The following is a 26,447-nucleotide window of genomic DNA, read 5'->3' as shown; positions in this document are numbered from 1 at the left end:
TGGGACCAAGTTTTGCAGACTCAAGATGAGTTCATAGAAGCATCTAGTCTGGGATTTTCTAAAGAGCCTAAGGGCATTAGGTGTCTATCTCCCATTTGAATTCATTGGGATTTGGGTGCTAATTCCCTTGGGTCTACTTGAAAATCCCAGCCCTAAACTTCAGGGTGCTTATTTTAACCAAATCTCTGAGCGTTTGGACACCTCTGTCTTCCCATCAGCGTGGATGGGAGTGGAAGGTGCGGCTTCACATACAGGAACAGCACCTCAGCCCTTCAGCTTCCTTCTGGGCCCAGCTGCAGGTGGCAGAAGTCCCACTCGTTCGTCACTGAGCTAAGAGAGGATCTGTACTGGTGACCCCTTCGGCTTTCTGCAGAGAGCTAGTTGGAAATTTCTCAATACGTGGGGTTTTCTTTGGAAAATGTCAATTAATCGAAACCAAAACTTTTTGCAGGTAAGGATTGGTGTCGATGAAACTCTGGTTGGAAAGGTTTCTTGAGCCCAGAATGGGCTTTCTAGTCAAAATGAGAGAATTAAGAGCCCACCCCAGAATAACCTGTAGTCCAGTGGTTAGGGCTTGGACCTGGCTTTCCCACATCCCATCTCAGTGCCTTAACCACCAGGCTATAGGCTATATTGGGAGGGGTTAATTTCTCCCTCTCTCTCTGTTTTTTGTGAAAACTTTTGAAAGGTCTCAGTTTTGTCCGGATGCAGAATGAAATCTCAAAAATGTTCATGGGTCAGGAAAACCATTTCCCTCTCATCTTTGTTGCTGCATACAGGTCCAGCTGGTCAGTTGGAGACTAGCCAGAGGTGTTGGATGATGGGGTAGGGTAAGAGAGAAGAGGGGAATAGGTTTATGGAGTTGGGGCTACAGATTGTGAAATTGATAGGATATAGAAATAATTTTGCTAAAATAAAACACAGAAAGAAGTGGCACCAGGTCGCAAAAGGGAAGCATATCCCATGCTGATGAGTCTGTTTTTGAAGCAACAGACACGGATGTGCACCCCAGGAATGAAACCTGATTAAAAATGAAACTGAGAATGAGTGTTCAGAGTGTAGTTAGGAGGATCCAATCCGCCTCCCAGTAAAATTGGGTTTTGCTGGAGTTGGGAAGCAGAAGCAATTGATAATGCATTGCCTCTAGCTTGTGGGGAAAGAGAGGAGTGGGGGGTACTCTCAGGGTTTGTGTCTCCGGAGATAAAATGCATAGCCCACAGCAAGCCAGGAAGAACAATGATGCTTCAATATATTTCCTGCATAATAACATCTCCTCTTGTGTGGCTGCAATGAAAATATCCTGCGCAGAAAATATTGCTGAAGGTTATTTTTCCCTGCACTTAATCTTCTGTCTTGTGGGCCGATTGAGAATGCAAAGAGAATTGTCTGTGATCAAATATACCGGGGTGCATGCTGGACTCCAAGTGCGGGATGTTTGGCTGCCCTGCCTGGTAAACAGCCATCCAATTTAGATCCAGGTTAATGTTCCAAATGCCCAGAGTTCAGGAGTGTTCAGACCTGATGTTATATAAAGGTAAGTGGCCCCCTACTAACTGGAGCACCTTTGTCTCCATGTTTGCTCCTCCCAGGACTGTCCACAGCTGTTTCCCACAGAAGAGATTCTGATCCCAGTAGGGGAGGTGAAGCCCATCACACTGAAAGCCAGAAACCTGCCCCAGCCCCAATCTGGCCAGCGTGGGTATGAATGTGTCCTCAACATTCAAGGAGTTATTCATCGTGTGCCAGCTCTGCGCTTCAACAGCTCCAGCGTCCAATGCCAGAACAGTTCGGTAAGGAGCCGGTGCTCTGGGGATTGACGCGGGAGAAGGGAAGGGATTGTTGGAGTGAGAGAGGGGAGCGGCTGCAGTGATGGGAGAGGGGTAGGATAAAGGGGGCCCAACAGCCAATGGCCATGCTGCAAGTGAGTCCTGGATTGCAGAAGCTTTACAGTTGAATGGATGAGGTTATCAGGGAGCCGCAGAGCCTGCTCCTGGGCTGAATTTGCACCATTGACTAACGCTGCCACATGCTGTGAGGTAGGTAAGTATTGTTATCTTTACTTCCAGATGAGGGAACTAAGTGAGGTTACATAACTTGCCCATGGCCACAGAGGAAGTCTGTGTTAGACCTGGGCCTAGAATCAGTTGTTGTTCCTGGCACCCATCACTGTGTTCTAACCACTAGGCAATGCTTCCACTTACCGATGTTAGAGATGCCTCTTTATTTTATTTAAACCAGCCATCCTACCTCTAACACAGCAGTCACCCTAATGTTGACATCAACGAGGAGACACTGTGAATAAGGCAAATTTAACTAGAAGAGAAAAAAGATGAAAGGAAAATGGGAGAGGGGAGGCAGAAGGAATAAAAAAATCTAGGGGTTAAACTAATCCTGAATTTTAGATGGGAATCTGCTGTAGGCGTGTGAGGTGTTTAATTATAATACTGGCTGGATGAAGGTCCTTTATCTGCAAGTGACTGTGAGGGGGTCAGTGAAGGCGAGACAGGGACAGGTGGGGGGAAGAATACAACAAAGGTGTTAAGGCAAGCTAATTCACACAGGAGAGAGAGAGAGAATTATTGGCCTCTTATCAGAGAGCTGTCAAATTCCAGGTCACCGCAGCTTAATGGAATGTGCAATGCTAGGAAAGAGGGGAATGGGACTCAGCTGGGGGAACAGACGTGGCACCGCAGAGTGATACAAATTCTCTGAATGAAACCACTAAAGACATGCATACAAGAGGTGACGGCAGCTTGCTCTGCATTGTGGCAGCGTGGCATAGCCCATGAAAGTAAAACCCAACAGATTCTACCGCAACTTCTCAAGCTGTAGGAACGCCATTGGAACCATTAGCAGAGAATATCATTGTACTTCTTAGCGGGAAGGTTCTCGCTTTTTGCAGTCATTCTTGCACGCGGTAGGGAACAAAACCCAGGTTCTGCTGCATTCACAGCACAATGCAGATCTCAGCTCTTCACAAAGGCCATTCTCCAAACTGCAGAGGAAGTGCCTCTGTGTTTGTTTGCAGAAGACACGAGTCTACAAATGGAAAAAGGGCTGGGTGAAGAAGTTTGGGTCTCTGATCTCTAGTCATGTATCAGTGAGGGTTTTAGAAAGCTGCATGGACAGATAGCTAGAGTTGCTTGGTTCTAGATGGTGGAACCAGGAACTTCAGGATCTACTTTAACAATCCATGCAGATATTCCTAGCTTATTAATCAGGTTCTGAATGGTCTTACATTTCCCTGGATATTTGTGCCTCACTAGCTCTCTGTAGACCCCATAGCAGGGTAGATAATAAATGTAATAATACTAAATAGCCCTTTTCCTATCCAAAGTGATTTATAAACATTACCTAACAAATCCTCAGAGCAGCCCTGCTTTAGAGAAATCCTATTATCCTTTTATACAAATGGGAAACTGGAGGCAGACAGTTTAAGGGCCAGTCTGCACACAAAGTTGTACCAATACAACTAAAGGTGTGGTTTTACACTGACTTAGTTAAACCAGAGCAACTCTATGTGGGTGAGGCCACTTTGATATCTGTTTAATCCAGGCTTGTAATGTTTAGTTCACGCTGGTAAATGTATATGGACATGCTAAACCAGTATAAGTAGATCTACATTAAACCAGTGCAACTTCTGAGTGTAGACAACCCCTAAGTGACTTGCCCAAGACCACATGGGGAGCTAGTGTCAGAGTTGGGATTAGAACGCTGGACCTTGTGAGTCCTATTCCTGTACTTATTCCATTCAGGTCACATCCTGCTCGACAGCATGAAGGCTGATGTGGAACAGATGTGGATAAATAATCTGTGAGGAAGGGAACACTAAACAGTCAAGCGTTTTGGTGGGGTTTCTTTAATATGCTTGCTTTTTACAGTCCCACTGACATTTTCCTTGTAGGAAAATTGGAGTCATTGGTTGATCTGCAAAGACTGCCAGCATAGGGCCCAATATGTGCTAATTATGACTATGGCACTTGTGAAGTGCCTACTAGGAGAATGGTCTGAGACCTCCAAACTCATCTGTATGGCCCCGGGCATCCGCCCATATACATTCCAGGCAGTGCTACCCTGATCTGGATTTGAACTGGTGACTTAGAAAATTCCTCCTCTCCACCCTGAATAGGGCGCACTGACTGAAATATTTCCTTAGTAAGTTGTCAGATCTTTGTAGCACATTTGTACATTCCTGATTACATTGAGGGAGTGTGGTGTTAGACGGAAAGTTGTCCCAATCTGTCTCCTGGGCAGAAGTGCTACTGTGTAGAGCCTCAGTCTAGTCTCATTAAATAGTGGGGCTGTATTTATGAGAATAGTCAGTGTGTCTGGGATAATTAATCTATTACCTCTTGCAGGGTCCATCAGCTGATTTTAATTATCTTTCTCTGGCAAGGAGAAATGAGTCTCACCATGTGGACCCAAAGAAGGATCCTAGAAATGAGAGTTAGAATTGTTGGTCACTTAGACATCATCATGTGTTTTTTAAGCAAAAAGTTGTTAGTTATAAATATATGTCATTTCCTTCCTGGTGTCTCTTCCTGACACATCCTCCCAAGCACATCCCCTAAACATTTTTCTTATCTTGTTCCTTAGTATCTCTATGACGGGATGGACATAAGCAACTTAGCAGTGGATTTTGCTGTGGTTTGGAATGGAAACTTCATTATTGACAACCCAGAGGATTTGAAAGGTAAGGGGTGCTCTGTTTACTGCTGCAGTGTCTTATCCTTGAGTCATGTGGTGGAGGGGACCTGATAAGGGCTTGTGGGGGAGTGTGTGGTCAAGCCCATTTCTAGAAAAAGGAATTTCTATTCACAGGAAGACTGGGTTAGAACCCTGCTAGTCACAGCCAAGTTACACCACCATTGTACCCAGCATCATTATGATCCCAGTGTGGACTCTGCCCAGTTTTCTAGCTCACAGTTAGCCATAGCCCAGACCCTCAGCCTTACAGAATTGGCCCTTAGTGAAAGCAGCCTGTACACTGCAAAAAGGAAATCTTTACTAAACACATTGACCGGCAGCCAGCTCAGAGACATCTCTGTCACATGTGGCTGCCTCAAACCCCTCTGTCACAGATCAGTAGGATGTGACCTGTGCTTCTCATATCACGTTACTTTGAGCCATCCACAAGGTTGAGGCGAGGTTTTCATGTTGGGCACTGAAATCTGGGAATCCCAATGGGACACACTTGTACAATAGTGCTGCATAGTTTGACAAGGGGAATGGAGCATGAACTTAACAGGCCTGGGAGTGCAAGGAGAGAGAATAATTTGCAATAAGCATAAATAACAAGTGACTAGAAATCTGCAACAGCAAAAACTTCACCTTTGGACAGACTGCAAAACCCTCTGTCTCTCCACACAACATGGGCAGCAGCAGTCCAAGCTTCTCTTCATACACTAACTTACCAAGGCACATCAATCCTAACCTAGCGTTGTCACCTCTGAAAATATCTATGGGCCTCCCTACAGCTCTGTATTTTATATAGCATCCTTCACCCTGTAGGATCCCCAAGTGTTTTACAAGTTGTACATGGGAATACCACTTGCCCATCACTCAAACGCAATTGCCTGTGATCATTTTAGGGAAGTAGATTTAACCAGGATATTAGATCTAAAACCTCTGATCATGTGAAAATTGAGTGTGCGCTTTGTATGTGCCTCTTATTATATCTTCGGTAATAGCAGTAGTCCATATGGATACTGCAGTTCATTATGTGGACTTCGCTTCTGGATGCCACAACGCTCATTTTAGAAAAGACCTGTTAAAAGATCTGACCTGTCGAAAATCTACATTTGCCCTGCTCTGAAGCGAGCTAGTGCAGCCAAGCCCTGATAAAGAAAGAAACCTGTTATACTTCCAGCTATAGGAGGAATGCAGTAGGAAAATAGAGCCGGTACCAGAATAAATGGCTGTGAGACAAAATCTAGTATATTGCAGAGCAAAACAGACTGAAAAGACTGAGCCCCCTGAAAAGAATACCTGTTAATAGTCCCATTTTGCTGAAGCAGGGACATCAATTTAACAGGTTCCTGTTTATCCACGTAGGAGTTATATTTTGCTTTTGAATGCTTTGAAATTTTCTGAGGAACCTGATACGTTGGAGCCCTGTTGGGAGACCCTGCCAAGCTCCCTGGAAATGGAGACATTGTTTCAATGAGCTCTTTCTTGGTTTAGGTCAATGGAGTAAACTAAACAAAGAGGTTTTCAACGCTGCCTTCCAAAGCAAGCATGGGAGCAATAATGTCTGAGAACATCTGGAAAAAGGATAAGTGGGAATGAGAAGGTTTAAAAGCTCCTTTGCCAACAAAACCATGCGTGGCTCTGATGAGCCTGACTAACGTTCCCTGTGGTTCTCCAACTACGCTGCCCAGCTTTGCAACAGGGCTGCTTCTGTCCCAGCTGGCACTAGTCACCTGGGCAGCCGCGGTGGTCAGGGCAATTAGAAACGGCTGAGTTAGAGAGCGAGAGGCAGGGAGCGATCGGCTTGTTGAAAAACAAATGTGAGAGACGGTACCCCGTGAGCTGTGCAGAATATTTACAGCCGTTTAGGTACAAGGCAGATCTATCGGTAACCTTTCAGTTCATTACCCTCACAGGCCCTCTTCCCCTTCTTCCCCCCGCCCTCCGCACACACATCTTTTTCAAGCATCTCCATGAGGTGGTCTCTTCTCTTCATCAGTCAAGGGGAATTGTGGGCTGTCTTCATCTCTACTGATACTGTAAGCACATGTCGCTCTTTTGGTCCTGAAGATTTAGTCTCCAGCTCAGTGCTCAGTCCGCGCCTCTCCCTTCTCCACAGTTCACCTGTACAAATGCGCCGCCCAGCGGGAGAGCTGCGGCCTGTGCCTGAAAGCAGATCAGAAGTTCGAATGCGGCTGGTGCAGCGGAGAGGCCAAGTGCACGCTCCGGCAGCACTGCAGTTCCCCCATTCACCCTTGGCTCGACTGGTCCAGCAGGAACGTCAAGTGCTCCAATCCCCGCATCACCGAGGTAAGAGAATCCAGCCACAGCGAGTCCGCCTGTCTGTCATCCCTGGCCCATTCTGTTTAACCTCATCATGCTTGAAATGCCAGATTGATTTGTGTCTGCTCCTGGCTGCCTCGTTTCTGGCCCAGATACAAGATATCCTCCATTCTGCACTGAAGAAGAATGAATAAAACACTTCAGTGCTTCCCGCAAAATTAATGTGTTGCTTCCTTAGCGTGTGACCAGGGGTTACGCCCTCACTGCCGACCATTCCCTCTCTGTCATTTGTCTGGATGTGTCCTCAGCACTGGGGTGCCCGCTATGCCCTGCTCCTTGGATACTAATTAAACCAGGGAGGTAATTAGTCTATAATTGACTTCTCTGGATTACAGGGAGGGAGTTAGGACCCTACACGAGGTGTCTCCTGGAGGAATTATTCACTGTAAAGCAGTTGTTGGGGTGATGCTTGTACTGTTGGTGGTGGCTCTTGGGGGCCAGATCAGAGTGTTGGATCCAGGAAGCCTTTGATTTCTTGCTTAGCTAGTTTCTAATACAAATTTAGGGTCTAATTTTCCATTGCCCTGCACTATGTGTTGCCATTCGCACCTGTGCAAAATGAATGTAAAGTGGGCATAAAATGTTACCAAATCAGAATGGCTGCACAAGGGACAATCAGGCCTTCTCAGCGCACAGACTTGCACCAATTTAATGAAGGCCTTGTCTACACACAAGCTGCACGAGTTTAACCTGAATCCGTTTTTAAATAGGTTTAGTTAAACCCTGCAAATTCATTTTTACGGTTTGAGTGGCTTATTTTCCATTTAGCAGAGAGCTGTTCATAGTGACCTCATGCTAAACCAATATAAGGCTGGTTTACACCAAAATAAGTTTGTTCACACAGGGGGGTTGCACTCCTTTAAATAAATCGTTGTCCTAGAATCACAGAGTTTAAGGCTAGAGGGGACCATTAGAACATCTAGGTGTGGAAGTTCTATGTGCAGATCAGACCCCAGGCCCTCGGTGTTCAAATTTTGATACAGATAGTCATAGAACAATGCCATGTATTTGTATATTTCAGTGGTTAGAATGGAAATCATATTGCCTCTGTATAAATCCATGGTATGCCCACATCTTGAATACTGCATGCAGATGTGGTCTCCTCATCTCAAAAAATATATATATTGGAACTGGAAAGGGTTCTGAAAAGGGCAGCAAAAATGATTGGGGGTATGGAATGGCTTCCATATAAGGAGAGATTAAAAAGACTGGGACTGTTCAGCTTGGAAAAGAGACGACTAAGGGGGGATCTGATAGAGGTCTATGAAATCATGACTGGTGTGGAGAGAGTAAATAAGGAAATGTTATTTACTCCTCATTACACAAGAACTAGACGTCAACAAATGAAATTACTAGGCAGCAGGTTTAAAACAAATAAAAGGAAGTATTTCTTCACACGATGCACAGTCAACCTGTGGAACTCTTTGCCAGAGGATGTTGTGAAGGCCAAGACTACAACAGGGCTCAAAAAAGAACTAGATAAGTTCATGGATAAGTCCATCAATGGCTGTTAGCCAGGATGGGCAGGGATGGTGTCCCTAGCCTCTGTTTGCCAGAAGCTGGGAATGGGCGACAGGGGATGGATCACTTGATGATTCCCTGTTCTGTTCATTCCCTCTGGGGCACCTGGCATTGGCCACTGTCGGAAGACAGGATACTGGGCTAGATGGATCTTTGGTCTGACCCAGTACGGCCGTTCCTATGTTCTCATTAAATGGATGGCTAAGTATATCTGTTTAGTCTGCAGAGCTGGGTTCAACTTACTAACAAATTAAAATGAGATCCTCTTTCACACACTCATAGAAGTTAGAAGGGGCAAGACCTTACTGCTCTGGCCGTTACTGCCATCAGTGCAAACCCTTGGTGTAGACAAGGCAAGCTGCTACGGGCAGCCAACGTAACGGTGCAGCTTAGCCTGGTTTTAACTAGGAATAAGCTGCCCCAGAGCAAGTACCAGTTGCCTGTCTACACTGAGGGTTTGCATGGGTGCAGGTACACCAGTGGCTGTCTGAAATCAGGGCGTCTCCTCTTGAGTCTATTCTGCAGTGCTTTCTCTGATCCCAGGGCTTTAGGGGTTTATCTACACAGCAAAAGCTTTTCACAAGCTAGCCTACCTGAACTAGCTTGAATCCAGCCAGTGTGAGTAACAATAGCAGTGCAGACACCACAGCACGGCTTTCAGCACGGTAGTACAAGCCCAGCAGAGGCCCTGGTTATGGACTCCACTCATAGCCTGCCTTAAAGTCTGCACTGTCTTCACTGCTATTGTTAGCTTGAATCCAGCTCCTGCAGCTGTCTCATGTAGACTTGGGGTGTGTCTCATAAATTGGTGCTTTCACTACTGCCCCTTGGAGGACACACTACAGACTAACACCTGTCAGGGCCAGCTCCAGGGTTTTTGCCGCCCCAAGCGGCGCAAAAAAAAAGGCCGCGATCGCGATCTGCGGCGGCAATTCAGCAGGAGGTCCTTCGCTCCGAGCGGGAGTGAGGGACCGTCCACCGAATTCCCGCCGAATAGCTGGACGTGCCGCCCCTCTCCGGAGTGGCCGCCCCAAGCACCTGCTTGGCAAGCTGGTGCCTGGAGCCGGCCCTGACACCTGTGATGGTTCAGAAGCTGTTCCTCAGATTCACTTTCCTCATTTCATCTCTTCCCCTTTAAATCATTCCTCTCCCTCCTTGTATTTTCAGTGTTGTTGTTGTTCATGCTTCAATTTGTTACTTTTTGACAAGAAAGGACACTTATTATTATAAGGTGTCAGGTTCTGATTAATTTCACTCCATCATCATCAAATTGTGAGAAAGAAACAGACACAAGAGCTTTTCTAAAAACACAATAATATTTACCATTTACGTGATGCTGTTCCTCTGTTGAACACTTCGCTGACTTTAGCTAATGGTCACAAGCTCTGGTGAGCCGGGTAAATATCATTATCCTCCTTTGACCGAGAGGGAGGGGAGAAAACAAGCATTAAGCACTGGGGTAGATTTGTGGGGTTGCACCAGGGCTGAATGTGGCCCAAAGAGTTTGACTGGTCCTAGGCCTCAGAGGGAGTTGGTAAGGAGATACTACCTGCCAGTCCCGTGCTGCAGCTGGAAGGGAGTCTCCCAGCATGGGTAGACTGACTTGTAGTAGCAGGGTTTGAGCTAGTGCACTAAAAATAGCTGCATGGATGTTGCATCTCTGGCAGAGAGTCTGGTTAGCCACCCGAGTTCAGTAACCCCCTCCCCCCCAGACTCTCCCCACCCTGTCTGTCTTATGAAAACATGGGTGAGTTTCATACTTGGGCCCTATCATGTCATCCTTTGTTGTTGGAGCCTGATATGTGGCCCCCTCCAGATGCCTTTCAGCCAATGAAATCACAGCTTTTAGCTGAAAAGATCTTGCATCCCCATCTCTTGTGCAGTTTCACCACTGCTGGTTTTTAGAGACTAAAATGTACTAGGACTGCAGGGCTATAGAAAAGCAAGGATAATGGCGGTGCTGATTGTACAAAGAGATCAGCAGGTTAAGAAATCAAGCAGCCGAGCTTGGTGGAATGAGTTCAGGGATTGCTGCCTCTCCTAAATCAAACGTCGGTTTTGGATTATTTTACAGGCTGTAGCTTGGTTTTGACAGACCCACCCCAAGAGAGTATGTTCTAGGCCTCCCCCAACAGGGAACAGTCCAAGAGTCCCTTGATTTGTATAAAAGCCAGGTTAGGAGCTCATCGGTCACTCTTTTTCCCCCCAGCACCCTCGCTGTAATAAAATTCGCCTTGGAATCATCGATGGCTGTCCCTGACAGCAGCCACCAGGGTGCATCTGAGCTCATAGTCAGCTCAACCTAGAGAAAAGGAAACCCTTGGCAAATTGAAATGCTGACCCATTGTGACAAGTTTTCGTTGGTTTCCTATTTAATGCTTTCTCCAGCTCTATGTAAGCTCACTAACTCCCTGCAGTTTAAGATCATGAGAAACATTAACCTCAACAGAAAAGGAGGATTCAGGCAATGTTACATTTTCCAGCAGAGCGAAAGAGAGAAGAGGCTATATTCTTCTCTTTGCAAATCTGGAGTAACACTTTTGACTTCAGTGGAGCTGCTCAGGGTTTACGCTGGTGTAACAGAGCAGAATATGGCCTTGTCAAGTGAAATCCATGAGATTCTAGTATGGGCAAGTGAGTCTCTCATCTAGCAATATTCTCCTTATCTAACATTTGAACGTCTGAACATGAATTTCTCTCCAGCTCACCCTTCTGCTGGAGCTCAGCCACCTCAATAGGTGCATACATGGACATGCACACGTGTGTACACTCAGTGTCTGCGCTTATGTTTCTTCCAGTTATCACCATAGAGTTAGATACTTGTGTCCACAGGCAGGAATCCAGAACGGTTATCTCCCGAGTGCCCCAGATATTGTGAGGGAATAACTTGTGCTATAACCTTACCCAGTCTACAGGGATGGGCTGATTTCTCTGGCAACTGAATAATGTATTCTTTTTCCATCATGCCTTTTCAGCATCACTGATCTCAAAACGCCATACAGAATATGGAATGTGCACCGATGAAATGCAGCCACTTCTGGGGCAACCAGCTGGTGTACAAACACATTGGTGGAGGGAGTGGGGAAATTGGCAAAGGACAAAGCCCTGGCTTTATTAGAGGTGCCTCGATAGAATGAACCTTAGTTTGTAAGGGCTCACTCCAAAGATTCACCTCACATAGCAGCATGGTACTCTGCTTACCTACCCCTGATGGGTGAAGGCCTGTACTGGTCGTCTAGGACTGGTCGAACCAGAGCTGGATCACCCGGGTAAGGAGCTCCATGCTTGATCTTAGGTGAGATGTCCTTGTGGGGCTACTCAGACGTCCCCAAGCTCATTTGACTTGTTTTCTAATAACCAGGAGGCACTACCAGCCTGGAAGTTTTTCTAACCTGCAGCAGCCTCGGCTCGGGTGGTATGGCCGCAGAATTTCCACAGGCCAGTGTCTGTTAATTTAAAATAAAAAAGGGCATGCAGGGAATTAACAAAAACCTCTCAAGGCACCAACAACGATCACTCCCTGTGTGAAATTCACTCTGGGCACAAAGCACAAGGCCCCTGTGGCTCTTAACTCCCACTGAACCATGGTTTAAGGCCCTTGTGTTTACTTAGGTCCTGATTCAGCAAAACCCTTAAGCATATGCTTAAATTTAGACTTAAGGTGCAATTAAGTGGTGCAGAGGCTGTGTGCGCTGCTTCTTTGCCCAGGGGTGAATGTCACCTTGGTTATGTAGCCATTGAATTGAGAGCACCACCTGCTCGCTTCCATGTGATGCTAACCCCTATTCTACCAGCCTGATGGGTTCAGAGATCTTTTATCTCAGAGGCGTTTTGTTTCCTTTTTTATTTTTCAATAATCTTTTAACAATAAATAAACTTCTCCCCTCTCCCCCTTCAACAGAATGCAACACCCTCTCTTTCCCACAAGCATTTGAACTGTTTGCACAAGGCTGGGTTACAAGACGCCAGGAGCAAAATAGGCTCCGCCGGCAGTTTCCCTCATACTAAATGATTCAGACAGTTGTAACATTTAAGAAGTCTTATTTTCTTCTCCTTGAGTTAAGCAGGAGAAATAAAACCACAAAACAACTTGCAGCTAAGCTGCTCGTGTTCTGAGCTGGAGATTCCATCCCTGCGGTGTTCATGCTAGCTGTGGGCTGGGCACTGCCATAGAATATTTTATCACTGTCCAACTTGGAAAGTAATATCGGCGGTCTGCGTCCAAGTAAAAGAGAGCATAGCTTAGCCGTGGTTATTGCAGATTGGTTGCCTCCATCACCCGGCCTGTGTGTCTCCTTCAAAGCTGGAGGCACGAGGGGTCTCTCCAGGGAATGTTTGAATCTTAGGGGATTGACCTAAGTGGACTCTGAGCTTGACACGAGCAGAAGATACGGTTCTGCTTGTGTTAACAAATCAATGTCTTCCATTTTCAGGGGTCTGAGTTTTAGGGGAGCCTACAGGCAGACCCTTAGCGCAGGGTTCAATAGGGTTGCACCAGTGGAACAGAGCGCCGAGTTTGACCCCCTATACTGGCCCGTGTAACTAAGCTCTTGAATCGTTCCCACTGAAAGACTCTTCACCATTTATCCTGTTTGCAGTTAGCTTCCCTCTCTCCAGTCAGTTCAGCACTCTAGTTCTCATACCCTAGCCCAGTGCACTTGCATCCAGGTTCCCAGCATCACGGGAGGATGTGTAAATGCCAAGGAGAAACCCTGTTGTCACTGAAATGAAAGGAAATGAATTATAGTTAACATGCAGTCCTTCCGTTTACAGCAGTGCTTCTCAAAGTGGTGGTCCGTGGACCGGTGCCGGTCCATGAGCCATCGGCTGCCGGTCCACGGCGAGGTTCCTCATAAGAGCGTTGAATAGGGTAATAATATGGCACCGGTCCCTGGCACATTGGGGAAAAAAATTGCCGGTCCCCCACATCAGATAGCTTGAGAAGCACTGGTTTACACGACCCGAGTCTATGCTCTCGCCTCCGTCAGCAGTGTCCCTTCTTTAACAGCATAAAACTTCCCTAATGTCTGCAGCCTCTGTGATAAATAAATAAAAAAACAGTTTTCTTGAGAACAAGCAGCTCTCTGATCTCCTATTCATTTATTTGCAGGCCTCATTAATATAACATCACTGCAACAAACAGCTAAAGGGGGGGAGTGTCAGGCCGAATAATGGAGTTGCTCTGCTGAGATAACAATTAGGTTCTGAATGTGCTATCAGCTAAGACAGAGACAAGGAGGGATCATGCCGGGATGAGGAGCTAGGGATGCTTATGTGCTGGGTCCCTGCTGGGCTCATCAGCTGGGATCCAGCTAGCTTAGAACATAATAAAAAAAATAAAAGGACAAAAAAGAAAAGAGAGAAGGTAAATGACACTTTGGTAATTTTTTTTGCCACTCTTTGCGTGGCTGGGACTCTTATCTTTTTTGTTGTGTCTTTGATGCTGAGTGTGATGGGGTATGATAGTCACTTATACTGCAGGACTGTCTGGCTCACCTCTGAGTGTAGCAAGGATATGCTTAGGATCAGCTGTAAGACACATCTCCATCCCACACACAGACCCTGCTTTTTGTAGCTCTGTGTTGTTTTACATTGAAAATGGTGAACCACCCCAACTGGGGTGACAGGAAACATTAATGATGCTAAAAAAACTGGATCCTACCTTAGGGGAGGGAACTTTCTAATGGTAGGTAAAGACGGGAGAGCTGGGAATCAGGATTCCTGGGTTCTGTTCCCTGCTCTGAGAGGGGAATGGGGTCTGATGGTTAGCGTAGGGGTGACTGGGAGTCACAACTTCTGGGTTCTTGTCCTGGCTCTGCCACTGCTTTGTGGGGTGACTCTAGATAAATCACTTCTGCTCTCTGTGTCAGTTTCCCTGTCTCTAAAATAGGTTCAGTAATACCTATCTGTGACCCAGAGCACCCCTGTATTCACACCCTACACATCATTGTAATCTTTGTGCACAGTATACTTTGTGAGATATCATTTAAAAACTAATGACATGCTGATCATTAATATTCTTGTGTAATGTATGTATGACATTTGTATAAAGAGTTAAGAACATAAGCTGAAATGATGACTAATGGGTGTTTACCAGACAAGTCTGGGGATGGGGTGAACCAGGGTGTCATCAAAGTTAATTGACAATCAGTGGTCAATTGGCCATTATTTGGCAACAAAGTGGGGCAGGAACAGGTCGATCTGCATTCTAGCAAACATCATGGAACTTCTTTCACCATAAGATTCCATGTCTCCGTCCTCACAGCTGGAAGGCACTTTATCAGGGGTAACCCTCAGGAAAATCAATGAGGAGTCCTTGTGGCACCTTAGAAACTAACAAATTTATATGAGCATAAGCTTATAAATAAATGTGTTAGTCTCTAAGGTGCCACAAGGACTCCTTGTTGTTTTTGCTGATACAGACTAACATGGCTACCACTCTGAAACCTCAGGAAAATGCAATTCAGAGGGTGACTGGACTGTAAAAGCGAGGGGCAAAAGCACCCCAAGCTTTCTCTCCCCATCTCTCTTTCATCTAAGATGACAAAGGAACCAGCCCTCTGACTTAGGGGAGTTCCTGACCTGAGAATTTGGTCAGCCCTGTTGCTGTGATCTGTGGTAAGGATTTTGCCTGGAACCAAGTCTAGCTTGTTAAAACGTTTCTGGTAGCTAAAACTTATCTTTATTTCTCTTGTATCCATTTCTGACTTTAATACCTTATACTTGTTCTCACTTAAGCTCTTTCTCTGTGTAGTTAAATCATCTTGTTTTATTTTTTTTCATTATAAACTAATCCAGTGTTGTGTTTAAACTGAACTGCTTGATAACTCCATTTAAAATACACCTCTACCCCGATATAACGCTGTCCACGGGAGCCAAAAAATCTTACCGCGTTATAGGTGAAACCGCATTATATCGAACTTGCTTTGATCCGCCGGAGCGTGCAGCCCCGGCCCCCCGGAGCGCTGCTTTACCGCGTTATATCCGAATTCATGTTATATCGGGTCGCATTATATCGGGGTAGAGGTGCAGTAAACTTGAATATTGACCCCTTACAGGGGTAATGGACCACTAATATCTGAACTGCCCTGGAGAAGGCTGGACAGTGCAGAACACACTGACTTGCACTGAGGATTTGCCCTGATTCCAGCCGCTGTGTCACCACATCAGTGCAAACAGGGTAAGCTGTCATTTGCTTTGCTGCAGCTTACCCTGGTTCCAAGCTGGAGTAAGCAGCACCAGTGCGAACAGTGGCTTTGCCTGTGTACAGTAGGCGTTTGCACTGGTGCAGCTCCCCCAGGCTTTATAATATCATCTCTCCGGTCACTTTGGTTATATTCCTGCACTTTTATGAAGATAAGATCTATGCAAATGCAAAACATAATTCTTTCACCTAATAGTCTCTGATGCTGATCCTTTTATGCAAAGCCTACTATGTCCCATTTTATAGATGGGGAAACCGAGGCAGACAGCGGGAAAGTGACTTGCTCAGGCCTCACAATGAGGTAGTTGCAGAGCTGGGAACAGAACCCAGGAGTGCTTACTCCCAATCCCATTTTAATTGATAACAGATGTTCTAGAAACCGTCAGGATTTGTCTTCGCAAGAGAGAACTAAAATACCCTGGTGATGAGCACAGTATAACAATGTAGACACATGGGAAGAGGTATTAAATAGAATGAGATGGTCTTGTTACATGGAGACTGTTTCCTCCTGCATCTCAGAACAGAAAATGAGATTATTCCTAACGAGAATCTCCTGTCTCCAGTTCATGCATCCCCCAAGTGTGACTGGCTGTCGCTGAAATTCGAGAGACACCGTGATGTCAGCAGCAGCCTCGGGTCAGACTTGCTGTGCATAATTGGGTTGTGCATCCACATAAGTATAGGGTCTGACCATGGTATGTAAAAAAATAACCCAAAGTCCAACTGCTGCTGCCGTTTCAGCATGGCAGTCGCACTGCGTCGTGCCGTGCACAGGCCGAGTCCAGTTCTGCTCAGAGGAGGTCACCGAAGTTCTGCACAACTGGACCTCTAAGACTTTGCTCCTTTCTAGGGTTTTGACTGAATCTCCCCAGCTGTAATTAATTGAATGCATCTGTTCTAACCCTGGGGCTGCTCTTTGGCACAGTTATTTCAAAACTGTTCAATTAGCGGCCCCTAAAATCTAGGTCGAATGGAAATCTGGTTCGGGCATTTTCCAGGTCAGGACATTATCAAAATAAAAAATATAAAAAAAAACCTTGTTTTGTTTGGCCACACGGTCTGGTTTTGTCGGTTGCAGTTGGGTCAGAAAATGGCAAGCCACAGGGGTGGTTTTTTTGGATGTGTAATAAATCAACACATCCTGTAGTGTAAATACTGCAATAAGTAGGGTTTCAACTAATTTACGGTCATAAGGAAAGTAAACTGTCAAGAATTGTGTTCTGGTTATGTGTGACTAGCAGTGTCAACATTAGCAGCCCGGCCTGTCAATGTTCAATATAATACAATACAACTTGATTTTTGTATAGTGTCTTCTTTGGGAACACGGTGCTTTGCAGAGCTAAGTGGTACAAGACATGCTACGTGGTATGAGTTTCAGAAAGCAGCGGTTGGAACAGACACTGTATAGTGACTAAATTAAAGCCTTCAGTCATAAAACCCAGAGTGCAAAGAGAGAGAAATTGAGGCCTAGGCAGGGCAGAGAACGGTATTTTAAAATACAATGCAGCTGTATATCGTATGGTCTATATAGCAAGTTGCAACCCAGAACATTTTGCCAAATTAAATCATACAGCTTCAGAGTTAATAATAAATAGGAGCAGAGGTGAAGGGAGAGAAATTAAGACATATACGTGAGGGAGAAAAGAAATCATTTCAGCTGAGATTTGAAAGGAGACGGGAAACAGAAAAATAAGGTAGAAAGATACAGAGAGGCTATTCCAGGCAGCAGATGCTGCGGAGAAGAAGGCTCCTGCATTGCTGGTAGTGGATATGTGAGGAGGCCAGTGTTAGGTAAGTAGAGGGGTTTAAAAAGGGATCATCCATAGAGGTCACGGGGTGGGGCACATGCCAATTAAATCTGTAGCCAGGGGATGTAATAGAACATGATATGCAGGGGTTCTAACGAGGGCTGCTTTGATGGGCTACTGAAACAGCAGGATATTCTGTATTTGCCAACATGAATGATTATCAGTGTTCATGTGTTACATTTCATCTCCTTCCATGTACTAACAATTCAGATCCCACCTACGAAGCTGTTCTGAGCTCCTGGGGAAAGTGGGCAGCCGGTCAGAAAAGTTGGGTAGGATGGTGGGAGGGTCAGAAAGCTGGAGCTGGTAACCAAAGGCTGGAGATTAAGTCAATCTTGCATTAATAATAATCCTTTGCTCTTAACTAGCAATTTCACAGTCCGTCTCAAAGTGCTTCACAAATGGAGAGTCTCTATCCTTATCCCCATTTTACAGACAAAGACCTGAGGCACAGAGACTTTCCCAAGGCCTCACCTCAAGCCAGTGGAAAAGCCAGGAATAGAACCGAGGTCTCTTGGGTCCCAATCCTATGGCCTCTCACTATCCTAGTGCATGCCACTGGCTGGGGAGGGGGAGTGATCTTTAATGAAATCCTATTGCAATTGGAACGGAGGTAATCATGATTGAGATACACTATAAATGGACATCTTTAGAATGTACTCCTCACCCTTTAGCATTTCAAAGAGTTGTTTGAAGTGCTTCTCGTTGCCTTACTCACTAATAAAATGTGGTATTAAAATTCAGAGACCGTCCAAGGCAGAACGTAATGAAGTTCTCCATAGCAGCAGCCCACTTCTTTAAGGTTATGATCTTGTATATAAGTCTATAAAAAGGGAGCTGATCCTATCTTTCTAGCAGATATTTCTGCTGCTAATATTGTTCAGGCCTCTGCCAGCTGCAGCACTCCAGCCATCGTCGGTTCCGGCACAGTAGGCACAGACGCTGGCTCCCATGACTACTGCAAGATGTCTGGGCGTGATATGGGGCATGGAAGTGAGAGAGGTGTGCTGGACTGGGGATGATGATGGGAGTCTCTGGCCGCCCCGAGGAGCCAGGTGGAAATGATGTCGGTTGCAGTGTTTGGTGCTTGCGTTCAGCTTTGCGTGATAAAATTCATTATACAGCAAAACAGGTGAAGGAAGCACTGGGCTTTGTGGGGAAACCATCCAAAGACTCTCCTAGGTCCTGACGTGGTAAAGCCAAGGTGTTTGTGTGTTTGAACCACTGTGCCGTAAACAAGTTCCATCTGCAAAGCCCAGTGGGTCTGAGAGGATCCCTGGGTCATTTCCCCATTATCTCCCTGTGTTGATGAATGAATTGGCATTACTCCCCCAAGGGGCTGAAGAGCAAATGGCAGCCCCCAATGGTGCCTGTGTGCACAGTAAGTCACCGGCGGGTCAGTGCTGTGGGATCACGCCACGGGGCTGTGCAAGCGTCCTGCATGCAGCTGTGCAGACTTACCTGCAGGCAGGCCCACAGCACCCCTATTGCTGCAGGAGCGGAGTCGCTCTGAGGAAGTACAATGGATGAACTCTTTCCTACCACGCTGCATCTCTTCCGCCTCTGCTGGTGGGAAACGGTGAGGAGAAGTTGGCAGGATCATCTCCCCTCCTGTCTGCAGCATTAATAGGCTGCCGGTCGGTTGGTTGCAGCTGCCAGCCCTTCGAGGGATCCCTCCAGACCTGGTGCAAAGAAAGTGCCAGGACATGAGCAGGCTCAAGGCACCTGCCAGGAGGCGATAGTAATGCAGATGCTGTATTTTGTTTCCTCTCCAGATCCTGACAGTGTCAGGGCCCCCAGAAGGAGGGACGCGGGTGACGATCCATGGCGTGAACCTGGGGCTGGATTTCTCTGAGATTGCCCACAACGTGCAGGTGGCGGGGGTGCAGTGCACTCCCCTGCAGGAGCAGTACGTCATCGCGGAGCAGTAAGTGCACTTGGCCCGGCTCTTAGAGTTCACTAGTGGATGCCTTTAGTTTCCTGGCGTCTTGGTGTACAGCACCCGATCTAGCAGCCCTTCCGAAGGCCTGTCCTTCGTGATGAAAGCAAAAGCACAGGCCATGAGTCAGAGACGTGCTCCAGTCACTGCCTGCCTCTCTCCTCCCTGCTCTGCAGAACTGCGACAGTGCCTTGCGGGCCAGATCCTCAGTGGTTGTAAACGGATGTAGCTCTCCTGCCTTAAATGGGGCTGGGCCAGTTTACACCTGCTAAGGATCACACGCTTGGATTTCATCCCAGGCACTAACCAGCCCTTTTAAAGGTTTATTAAGCATTTTGTTTCCTTCTGCACCGTGGCTCCTGCTTTGCTAAGCAACTTTTCTGATGAGCACCTTGCTGTTTACCCTCAGCCTTCCCACCTCCCTCCCCTCCGGTTGGAATGCATCCCGCGCTGCTGAAGGCAGGCAACCATTTGTTAGGTGTGTGAGGCTGTGACAGCAGTTTAATCCGAATAGGCCTCCGCTGGAGTCAATTCATTTATTTCACTGAGAAAAATGTCAGCCGAAAATTAGAAAATAGGCGTGTAACAGAGGACAGGCAAATAAACCTCCCAAAGTGACACATGTCCCCATTTCAGATTGGGGTTTTTTTTTTCTGGAAGTTCTATTTTATTTTAGCCAAGATGCCAATATGCTTACGAGAGTAGGGGGTGCATTCATGCAGAGTGGGCAAGATGGAATATGTTAAGCAACTTCTTTTATTGAGTAATCTTTACTGCACTGGCAAGGTGCTCTGGCAGCTCATACAGATACAGTGCCGCACTGTCGGAGCAAGTCAGAGAGAGAGGAGAAACCCAAGGGACTGAGAATGGATCTGTCCCAGGGTCTGTAGCCTCTGAAAGTGGTTGTTCTTTGATGGCTTGAGTGAAATGAGTTTGGCGGGTCTCAGTCTAGTTCTCAAAGCAGAGGACGTGTCTGTCACTAAAAGCAGTTGGCTTTAATTCACCCCCTTGCTGGCAGTCCCAGCAGACAGGCTGTGAAGACTGAGCTCCCCTTTCATGCCTAGCCACTACCTGAGCTGTTTCTGTGCTGTCTCTAGCTAAAGTACATTGTTCCTGGGGACTCAATTCCTTTCACATGGACTAAATACAGATTTTGCAGAAAGGATAGCGACCCGCTCAGCAAGATAAACTTGTCTGTAAGGCCAGGGCAAGGGAGAATTGCTCTGGTGAGCTCTGATGGATTACATTCAGCTTGAGTTCCCCTTTGGATAGTCAGGCTTAGCCCTGATCATATTCCCCTGACCATTCGCTCGTAAACACTGAGTGAAGTCTAAGTCCATCTCAGTTACCTGCCGCTCAGGTCAGCGATGCTGGTACTGTAAACTGAAATGCGGGGTTCGGTCACTCCAGGAGGTAGGGAGAAGAGATTTCAGGCTGGGAAGATCCCTTATTTTAAATAATATAGTCCAGTGGTTAGAGCAGGAGACTGCAAGTCAGGATTTTTGAGTTCTGTTCCAAGGTCTTCCCTTTATTTGCTGTGTCAGTTTAGGCCAGTTACTTTAATCACTCTGTACCTCAGTTTCCACATCTCTAAAATAAGGATAATAATATTATCTACTGTTCTTAGTGTGGGGGTGGGGGGGACTGTGAGCAGCTCAGGTTATGTCTACACTTCGAACTCGGGGTGGGATGCCGCTGTTCATGCACACATACTCACGCTCATTCTCATTAAGCTAAGGCGAGTATAAAGATCAGTTTGGTTGCGGTAGCACGGGAAGCAGCCTTGGAGGCATGGCTGAGCCACGCCAAGTGTCTATCCACAGTTTCAAGTGGGTTTGTACTTGGCACAGCTCAGTCGTGCCACCACTACCAGAGCTACCCTGCCTATGCTGCTGTTTTGGACTCACACTAGCTCAATGAGTGTGTACGTGAGCAGCACATTCACACCCCTAGCTCTGAGTGTAGACATAGCCTTGGGATTTGTCAAGTGCTTTCAGATCACTGGTGGAAAGATGCTACCGAACTGCAAAGTATTATTAGTATTTTATTATATTAATGACTCAAAGCAGTGCACTAATACCATTGTAAGACATGGTGATTTCTCTCCATTATGCTGTAAAACTGTAGTATTTTATTTTTGAAATCAGGGATGGGAGATTATAAAATTATCCTCCTTTGATAGTATGAAATCCTGATTTTATAATGACAATTCTAATTGCAGCTCTTAAGCTTTCAAAAGTTTGTTAACATCATTAAAACATTTATCCTGGGCAGATAACAGCAAGTGTTAGCATGAGAGCTGCCTTTTAAAGATGAATCCGGATAAAAGGACCCTCTGAAGGGTTCTGTGGGCAGACTGAATTCCGAGACTGTAATGACTCACCATATGTTCCAGCCATGCAATCTATCAGCTGGCAATTAGGTTAATGTTGGTTAAAGGGCCACTTAGCCCAGAAATCAGCACCCTACAGCTCTGTCGAGTGCATCATTTTGTAGGAGGGTACCTGCTGGGAGTTTGGCCTGGATTAGGAATCAGAGCTCAGACGTACCATAGCAGCTTGTGCCACCATTCCTCATTCCCAACATGCCTGATGGTGTATGCAATGACGTGTGCCCTGTTACTTGTTCTGGGGCTACTCAAAGGTATTATTTGGGCAGCTGAGTAATGAAAAGGTCCACATTACTGGCTAATATTTGGTCATTTGATCTTTTCTTGAGTTTGCTGAAATCCAGCACTGGTGTCCCCGTCCCCCTGTTTGGAATAAAACCTGGATCCCACCACCCTTTCTTTGTGGCTTCTGCAACTAGTCCCTGGGTTTTGGCTGCCCATCTGGTGGAGGGAATAATGACTATCCTCTCTCTCTCTCTCCCTCGCAAGATTGCAGCAACACTGAGGAGCAATCTCCCAGTCACAACCACCTTGCCCCTGCCCTGTCTGAGACAGGGGCACAGCGCTTTCTCAGCCTGTCATGATTCCCCATCTCCCACAGACTGCCCGTGCCAGAACAACATCACTCTCTTCTTGCTGCTCCTGCCTTCATGGAGAAGCAGCAGCAAAATGCTGCTCCGGGGAGAAAGTTCCGTCGAGTTGAAAGGGGAAGAGAGAGCAAAGCGTGGCAAATTTCGGCACACAGCGGAGACACTTCAGCCTCTGTTCTCCAAAGGCAGCGTCTCTATAGGAAACCCATTTTGATGTGTAGTGATAATGGCTTTCACATTAAGGCTCTTTGCTAGCATGTTTGTATTTTGTTAAGCCTCCTAGCATCAGCTGCGCGTTTTGTCTACAGATTTTTTTTTTTCTTTAAATCCTTTTTATTCGCTAGTGAGTCTAGCACGGGTGAGAGCTGCTCAAATGATCACTTCAGAGACTGAAGACTTCTGTTTATCTAAGTACGAGCAGTGGTAGTACAAGCTTTCCCCACACTCTCCTGGCCAATATATCTTCAACCTTGCTCTGGTAGGGAGTACGGTATCTATGCACCATCCGCCCTTGGCCTTTCCATTGGGACTGACCAGCAGGGACCAGTTAGTTACTGCAGCAGAGTTTTCCATTATATAATATATTTATATATCCCATGCCATCTATCCATCCACTTCATTATATAATATATTTATATATCCCATGCCATCTATCCATCCACTTACCTACCTACCTAGTGCTTAATCTGCTTTTCACAGTTGATCCTCTTTGTTCACCTTTCTCACTCCCGTCCACCTGGTCAGTGAGACTAGGCTGTTCACTTTTAGTCTCTCTGGTTACCAGGCTTTAGCAAACTGCTCTGGTGTTTTTGTTTTTTTTAACACCACAGTGGGAATGACTCCCGGCAGCGTCCCTTTTGAGGCATTGCTAAGGATCCATGCTGGCTGAGGTGGCTTTGAAAACCTTGGCTCACTGCCTATTGAATCCGCTGGTGTGACAAAGAATGATCTGGTTCCTGTTTCCAGTACATGTTACCCATTGCCACTGTCCTGGTGAAATCAGGTATTGCATGTGACCCAGGGAGATTTGTGTCATGCAACCAAGGGCAGGATCAAGATCTTCCTTTTGTGACACCGGCAGGCCAGACGGCTGCAGGAGGGTCTGGGGAAACAGATATGTTAGCCCTAGAATGCTAAAGGCCCTTTTTCCTACAAGCTGGGAAGGGGTTACTTCAGGTCAGTTAGGGACACCTGAGTCCAAGTAAGGGCTGCCTGAAACCTGTTAAAACCTCTCTCCTGGGAAGGGGGGACAAACTGTTGCAAGGCTGGTGGCAGCAGGGAGATAGGCTTCTCCAGCGTGAGAGACTGCGCTCCTTCCCATAGGGGAGACACCCCAAACCCAGTGCCTGTTTAGGGGAAGGACTGACACCCCGGGGCCAGTGGCAGGACAACCCCTGCCCCAGTGAGGGGGGCAGGGAAAGGTATTTCCCCTTTTGTTTCGATGTGTTATAGACTTGTTTCCCTTTGTTTGCCAGAGGAGTACTCCTCAGGCCTGCCCCGACGCCTACCGGGCAGGCGCTGAGAAACAAACCCCGAAGAGGAAAGACAGACATGCTCCAGAGTGGGGCTGATTTACCCCAGGCCCTGTTCCTGCCAGAGGAGGGAGCGCTAAGTCCAGCCAGGCAGAAGGGGCCTTGCCACACTTTCTTTCCTGCCTCTCTCCCCGCCCACCATCCTGAGCTGCCATCCCATGACGTTTCTATTGAGTATCTCATGTTCACATTCTAAATGCTATGATTTTTTACCCCTTCCCTGCCTGAGAGCCTATCCTCAGGTACTGATCTGGACTAGGTGAAGAATACTGTATCCGTACAATACAGTTCCACTAACCTTCTTTCATCAGTATAAGGAGTAAACTTACCTTCTACGCAAAGGCCTGTGTCTGTCATCTCCTAATGGGTCTCTCCACTTCTGATTAAACAGGAACCCACAATGTGAGCTGTTCCTTAATGAACTCATTCATTACTCTGAGGACTTCACACTTACTTTGCTTCAGGCTAATATATTTGCCATTAGTGCTCTGCATTGCTCTGGAGTTTACAGCTTGTAATAATTATGTCTAATTTTGATTTTTTTTTTTAATTATTACATGGGGGAAAAATAGTAATTAGCTCCTTCGAAAGGGGAGAGCAGCAGACGTCAAAATAAAGGGAGAAAGGGAACCATCCAGCTGAGTAAGTCACTGCTGCGTCTACCTACTAGAGTCTCATTTGTGGGTTTTATATTTTCAGAATTGTGTGTGAGATGGGGCAGGCACTCCCAGGGATCAGTTCCGGTCCAGTGCGCCTCTGCATCGGAGAGTGCAAACCTGAGTTCATGGCCACATCCTCACAACAGTACATGTTTGTGGTGAGTACCTGGGCAAAACCAGTGGGAGGGATGGGCGAGCCAAAGCATCTTTTCTGATTTTGGCTGATACACATACTAGGAGTGTGCTTTTGATGGACTTGTGGCTTGGGTGTGAGATGGGAAGCCAGGAAGTCCCGAGTTCAAATTATGACTCTAACACTGACTTCTCTGTGATGTTGTACAAGTACCTAATCAAGCGGTCTGATTTTTTCAGACATGCTGAGCCCCAGTGGCTTCCACTGGCCTAAGTTTATGTCCCCAGACTTCTGTTTTATTTTCCCTGCATGTTAAATGGTGATACTATTTACCTGCTTCACAGAATTGTTGAGCTCAATTAGGTCCTGTTTGTAAAGTATCTGAGCAGAAGCACTATGTTAATGTAAGTTCATCCTGTAGCTAGGTACTATCCTGCCATGGAACTGGTGTCATGTTGCTCACAATTTTCCTCTTTCTCGGGAGGGGAAGAATAATGAAGACATGTTACTTTTGTATTTAATTTACTGGGATAAATCTATTGTGTTGCTTCTTGCTGCTCTCCACTGTACGTATTCAGAATCATAAAAGATTAAGGTTGGAAGAGACCTCAGGAGGTCATCTAGTCCAGCCCCCGGCTCAAAGCAGGACCTACACCAACTAAATCATCCCAAGCAGGGATTTGTCAAGCCGGGCCTTAAAAACCTCTAAGGATGGAGATTCCACCACCTCCCTAGGTAACCCATTCCAGTGCTTCACCACCCTCCTAGTGAAATAGTGTTCCCTAATATCCAACCTAGGCCTCCACCAGTGCAACTTGAGACCATTGCTCCTTGTTCTGTCATCTGGTACCACTGAGAACAGCCGAGCTCCATCCTCTTTGAAACCCTCCTTCAGGTAGTTGAAGGCTGCTGTCAAATCCCCACTCACTCTTCTCTTCTGCAGACTAAATAACCCCAGTTCCCTCAGCCTCTCCTCACAAGTCATGTGCCCTAGCCCCTTGATCAATTTCATTGCCCTCAGCTGGACCTCTCTCTCCAATTTGTCCACATCCTTTCTGTAGCAGGGGGGGCCTAAAACTGGACGCAGTACTCCAGATGTGGCCTCACCAGTGCTGAATAGAGGGGAATAATCACTTCCCTCGATCTGCTGGCAATGCTCCTACTAATGCAGCCCAATATGCCATTAGCCTTCTTGGCAACAAGAGCACACTGCTGACTCATATCCAGCTTCTCATCCACTGTAATCCCAAGGTTTTTTTCTGCAGAACTGCTGCTTAGCCAGTCGGTCTCCAGCCTATAGCAGTGCATGGGATTCTTTCGTCCTAAGTGCAGGACTCTGCACTTGTCCTTGTTGAACCTCATCAGATTTCTTTTGGCCCAATCCTCCAATTTGTCTAGGTCACTCTGGACCCTATCCCTACCCTCCAGCGTATCTACCTCTCCCCCCAGCTTAGTGTCATCTGCAAACTTGCTGAGGGTGCAATCCATCCTATCATCCAGATCATTAATAAAGATGTTGAACAGGACCGGCCCCAGGACCAACCCCTGGGATACTCTGCTTGATACCGGCTGCCAACTAGACATCAAGCTGTTGATCACTACCTGGGGACCACCCAGGGATCACCTTTGTCAAACTAAGA

General features: G+C 46.5%; 1 protein-coding gene across 1 annotated transcript in view; it reads left to right on the top strand.

Moving 5' to 3' along the window:
- PLXNA2 (plexin A2) overlaps positions 1 to 26,447 on the top strand; it is a gene marked incomplete in the record, with an annotated part of 325,301 nt that overhangs the window by 235,522 nt on the left and 63,332 nt on the right. The window contains 5 exon segments of the mRNA XM_034770557.1: positions 1,590 to 1,790; positions 4,597 to 4,693; positions 6,809 to 6,999; positions 19,341 to 19,492; positions 24,715 to 24,832. Of these exon segments, the coding sequence (XP_034626448.1) occupies positions 1,590 to 1,790; positions 4,597 to 4,693; positions 6,809 to 6,999; positions 19,341 to 19,492; positions 24,715 to 24,832 (759 nt within the window).

This window comes from Trachemys scripta, chromosome 4 (genome assembly GCF_013100865.1).
Source record: "Trachemys scripta elegans isolate TJP31775 chromosome 4, CAS_Tse_1.0, whole genome shotgun sequence".
In the NCBI taxonomy this organism is placed as follows: domain Eukaryota; kingdom Metazoa; phylum Chordata; order Testudines; family Emydidae; genus Trachemys; species Trachemys scripta.
Note: the sequence above shows the minus strand (reverse complement) of the source record. Positions and strands in the feature narration are given on the sequence as shown.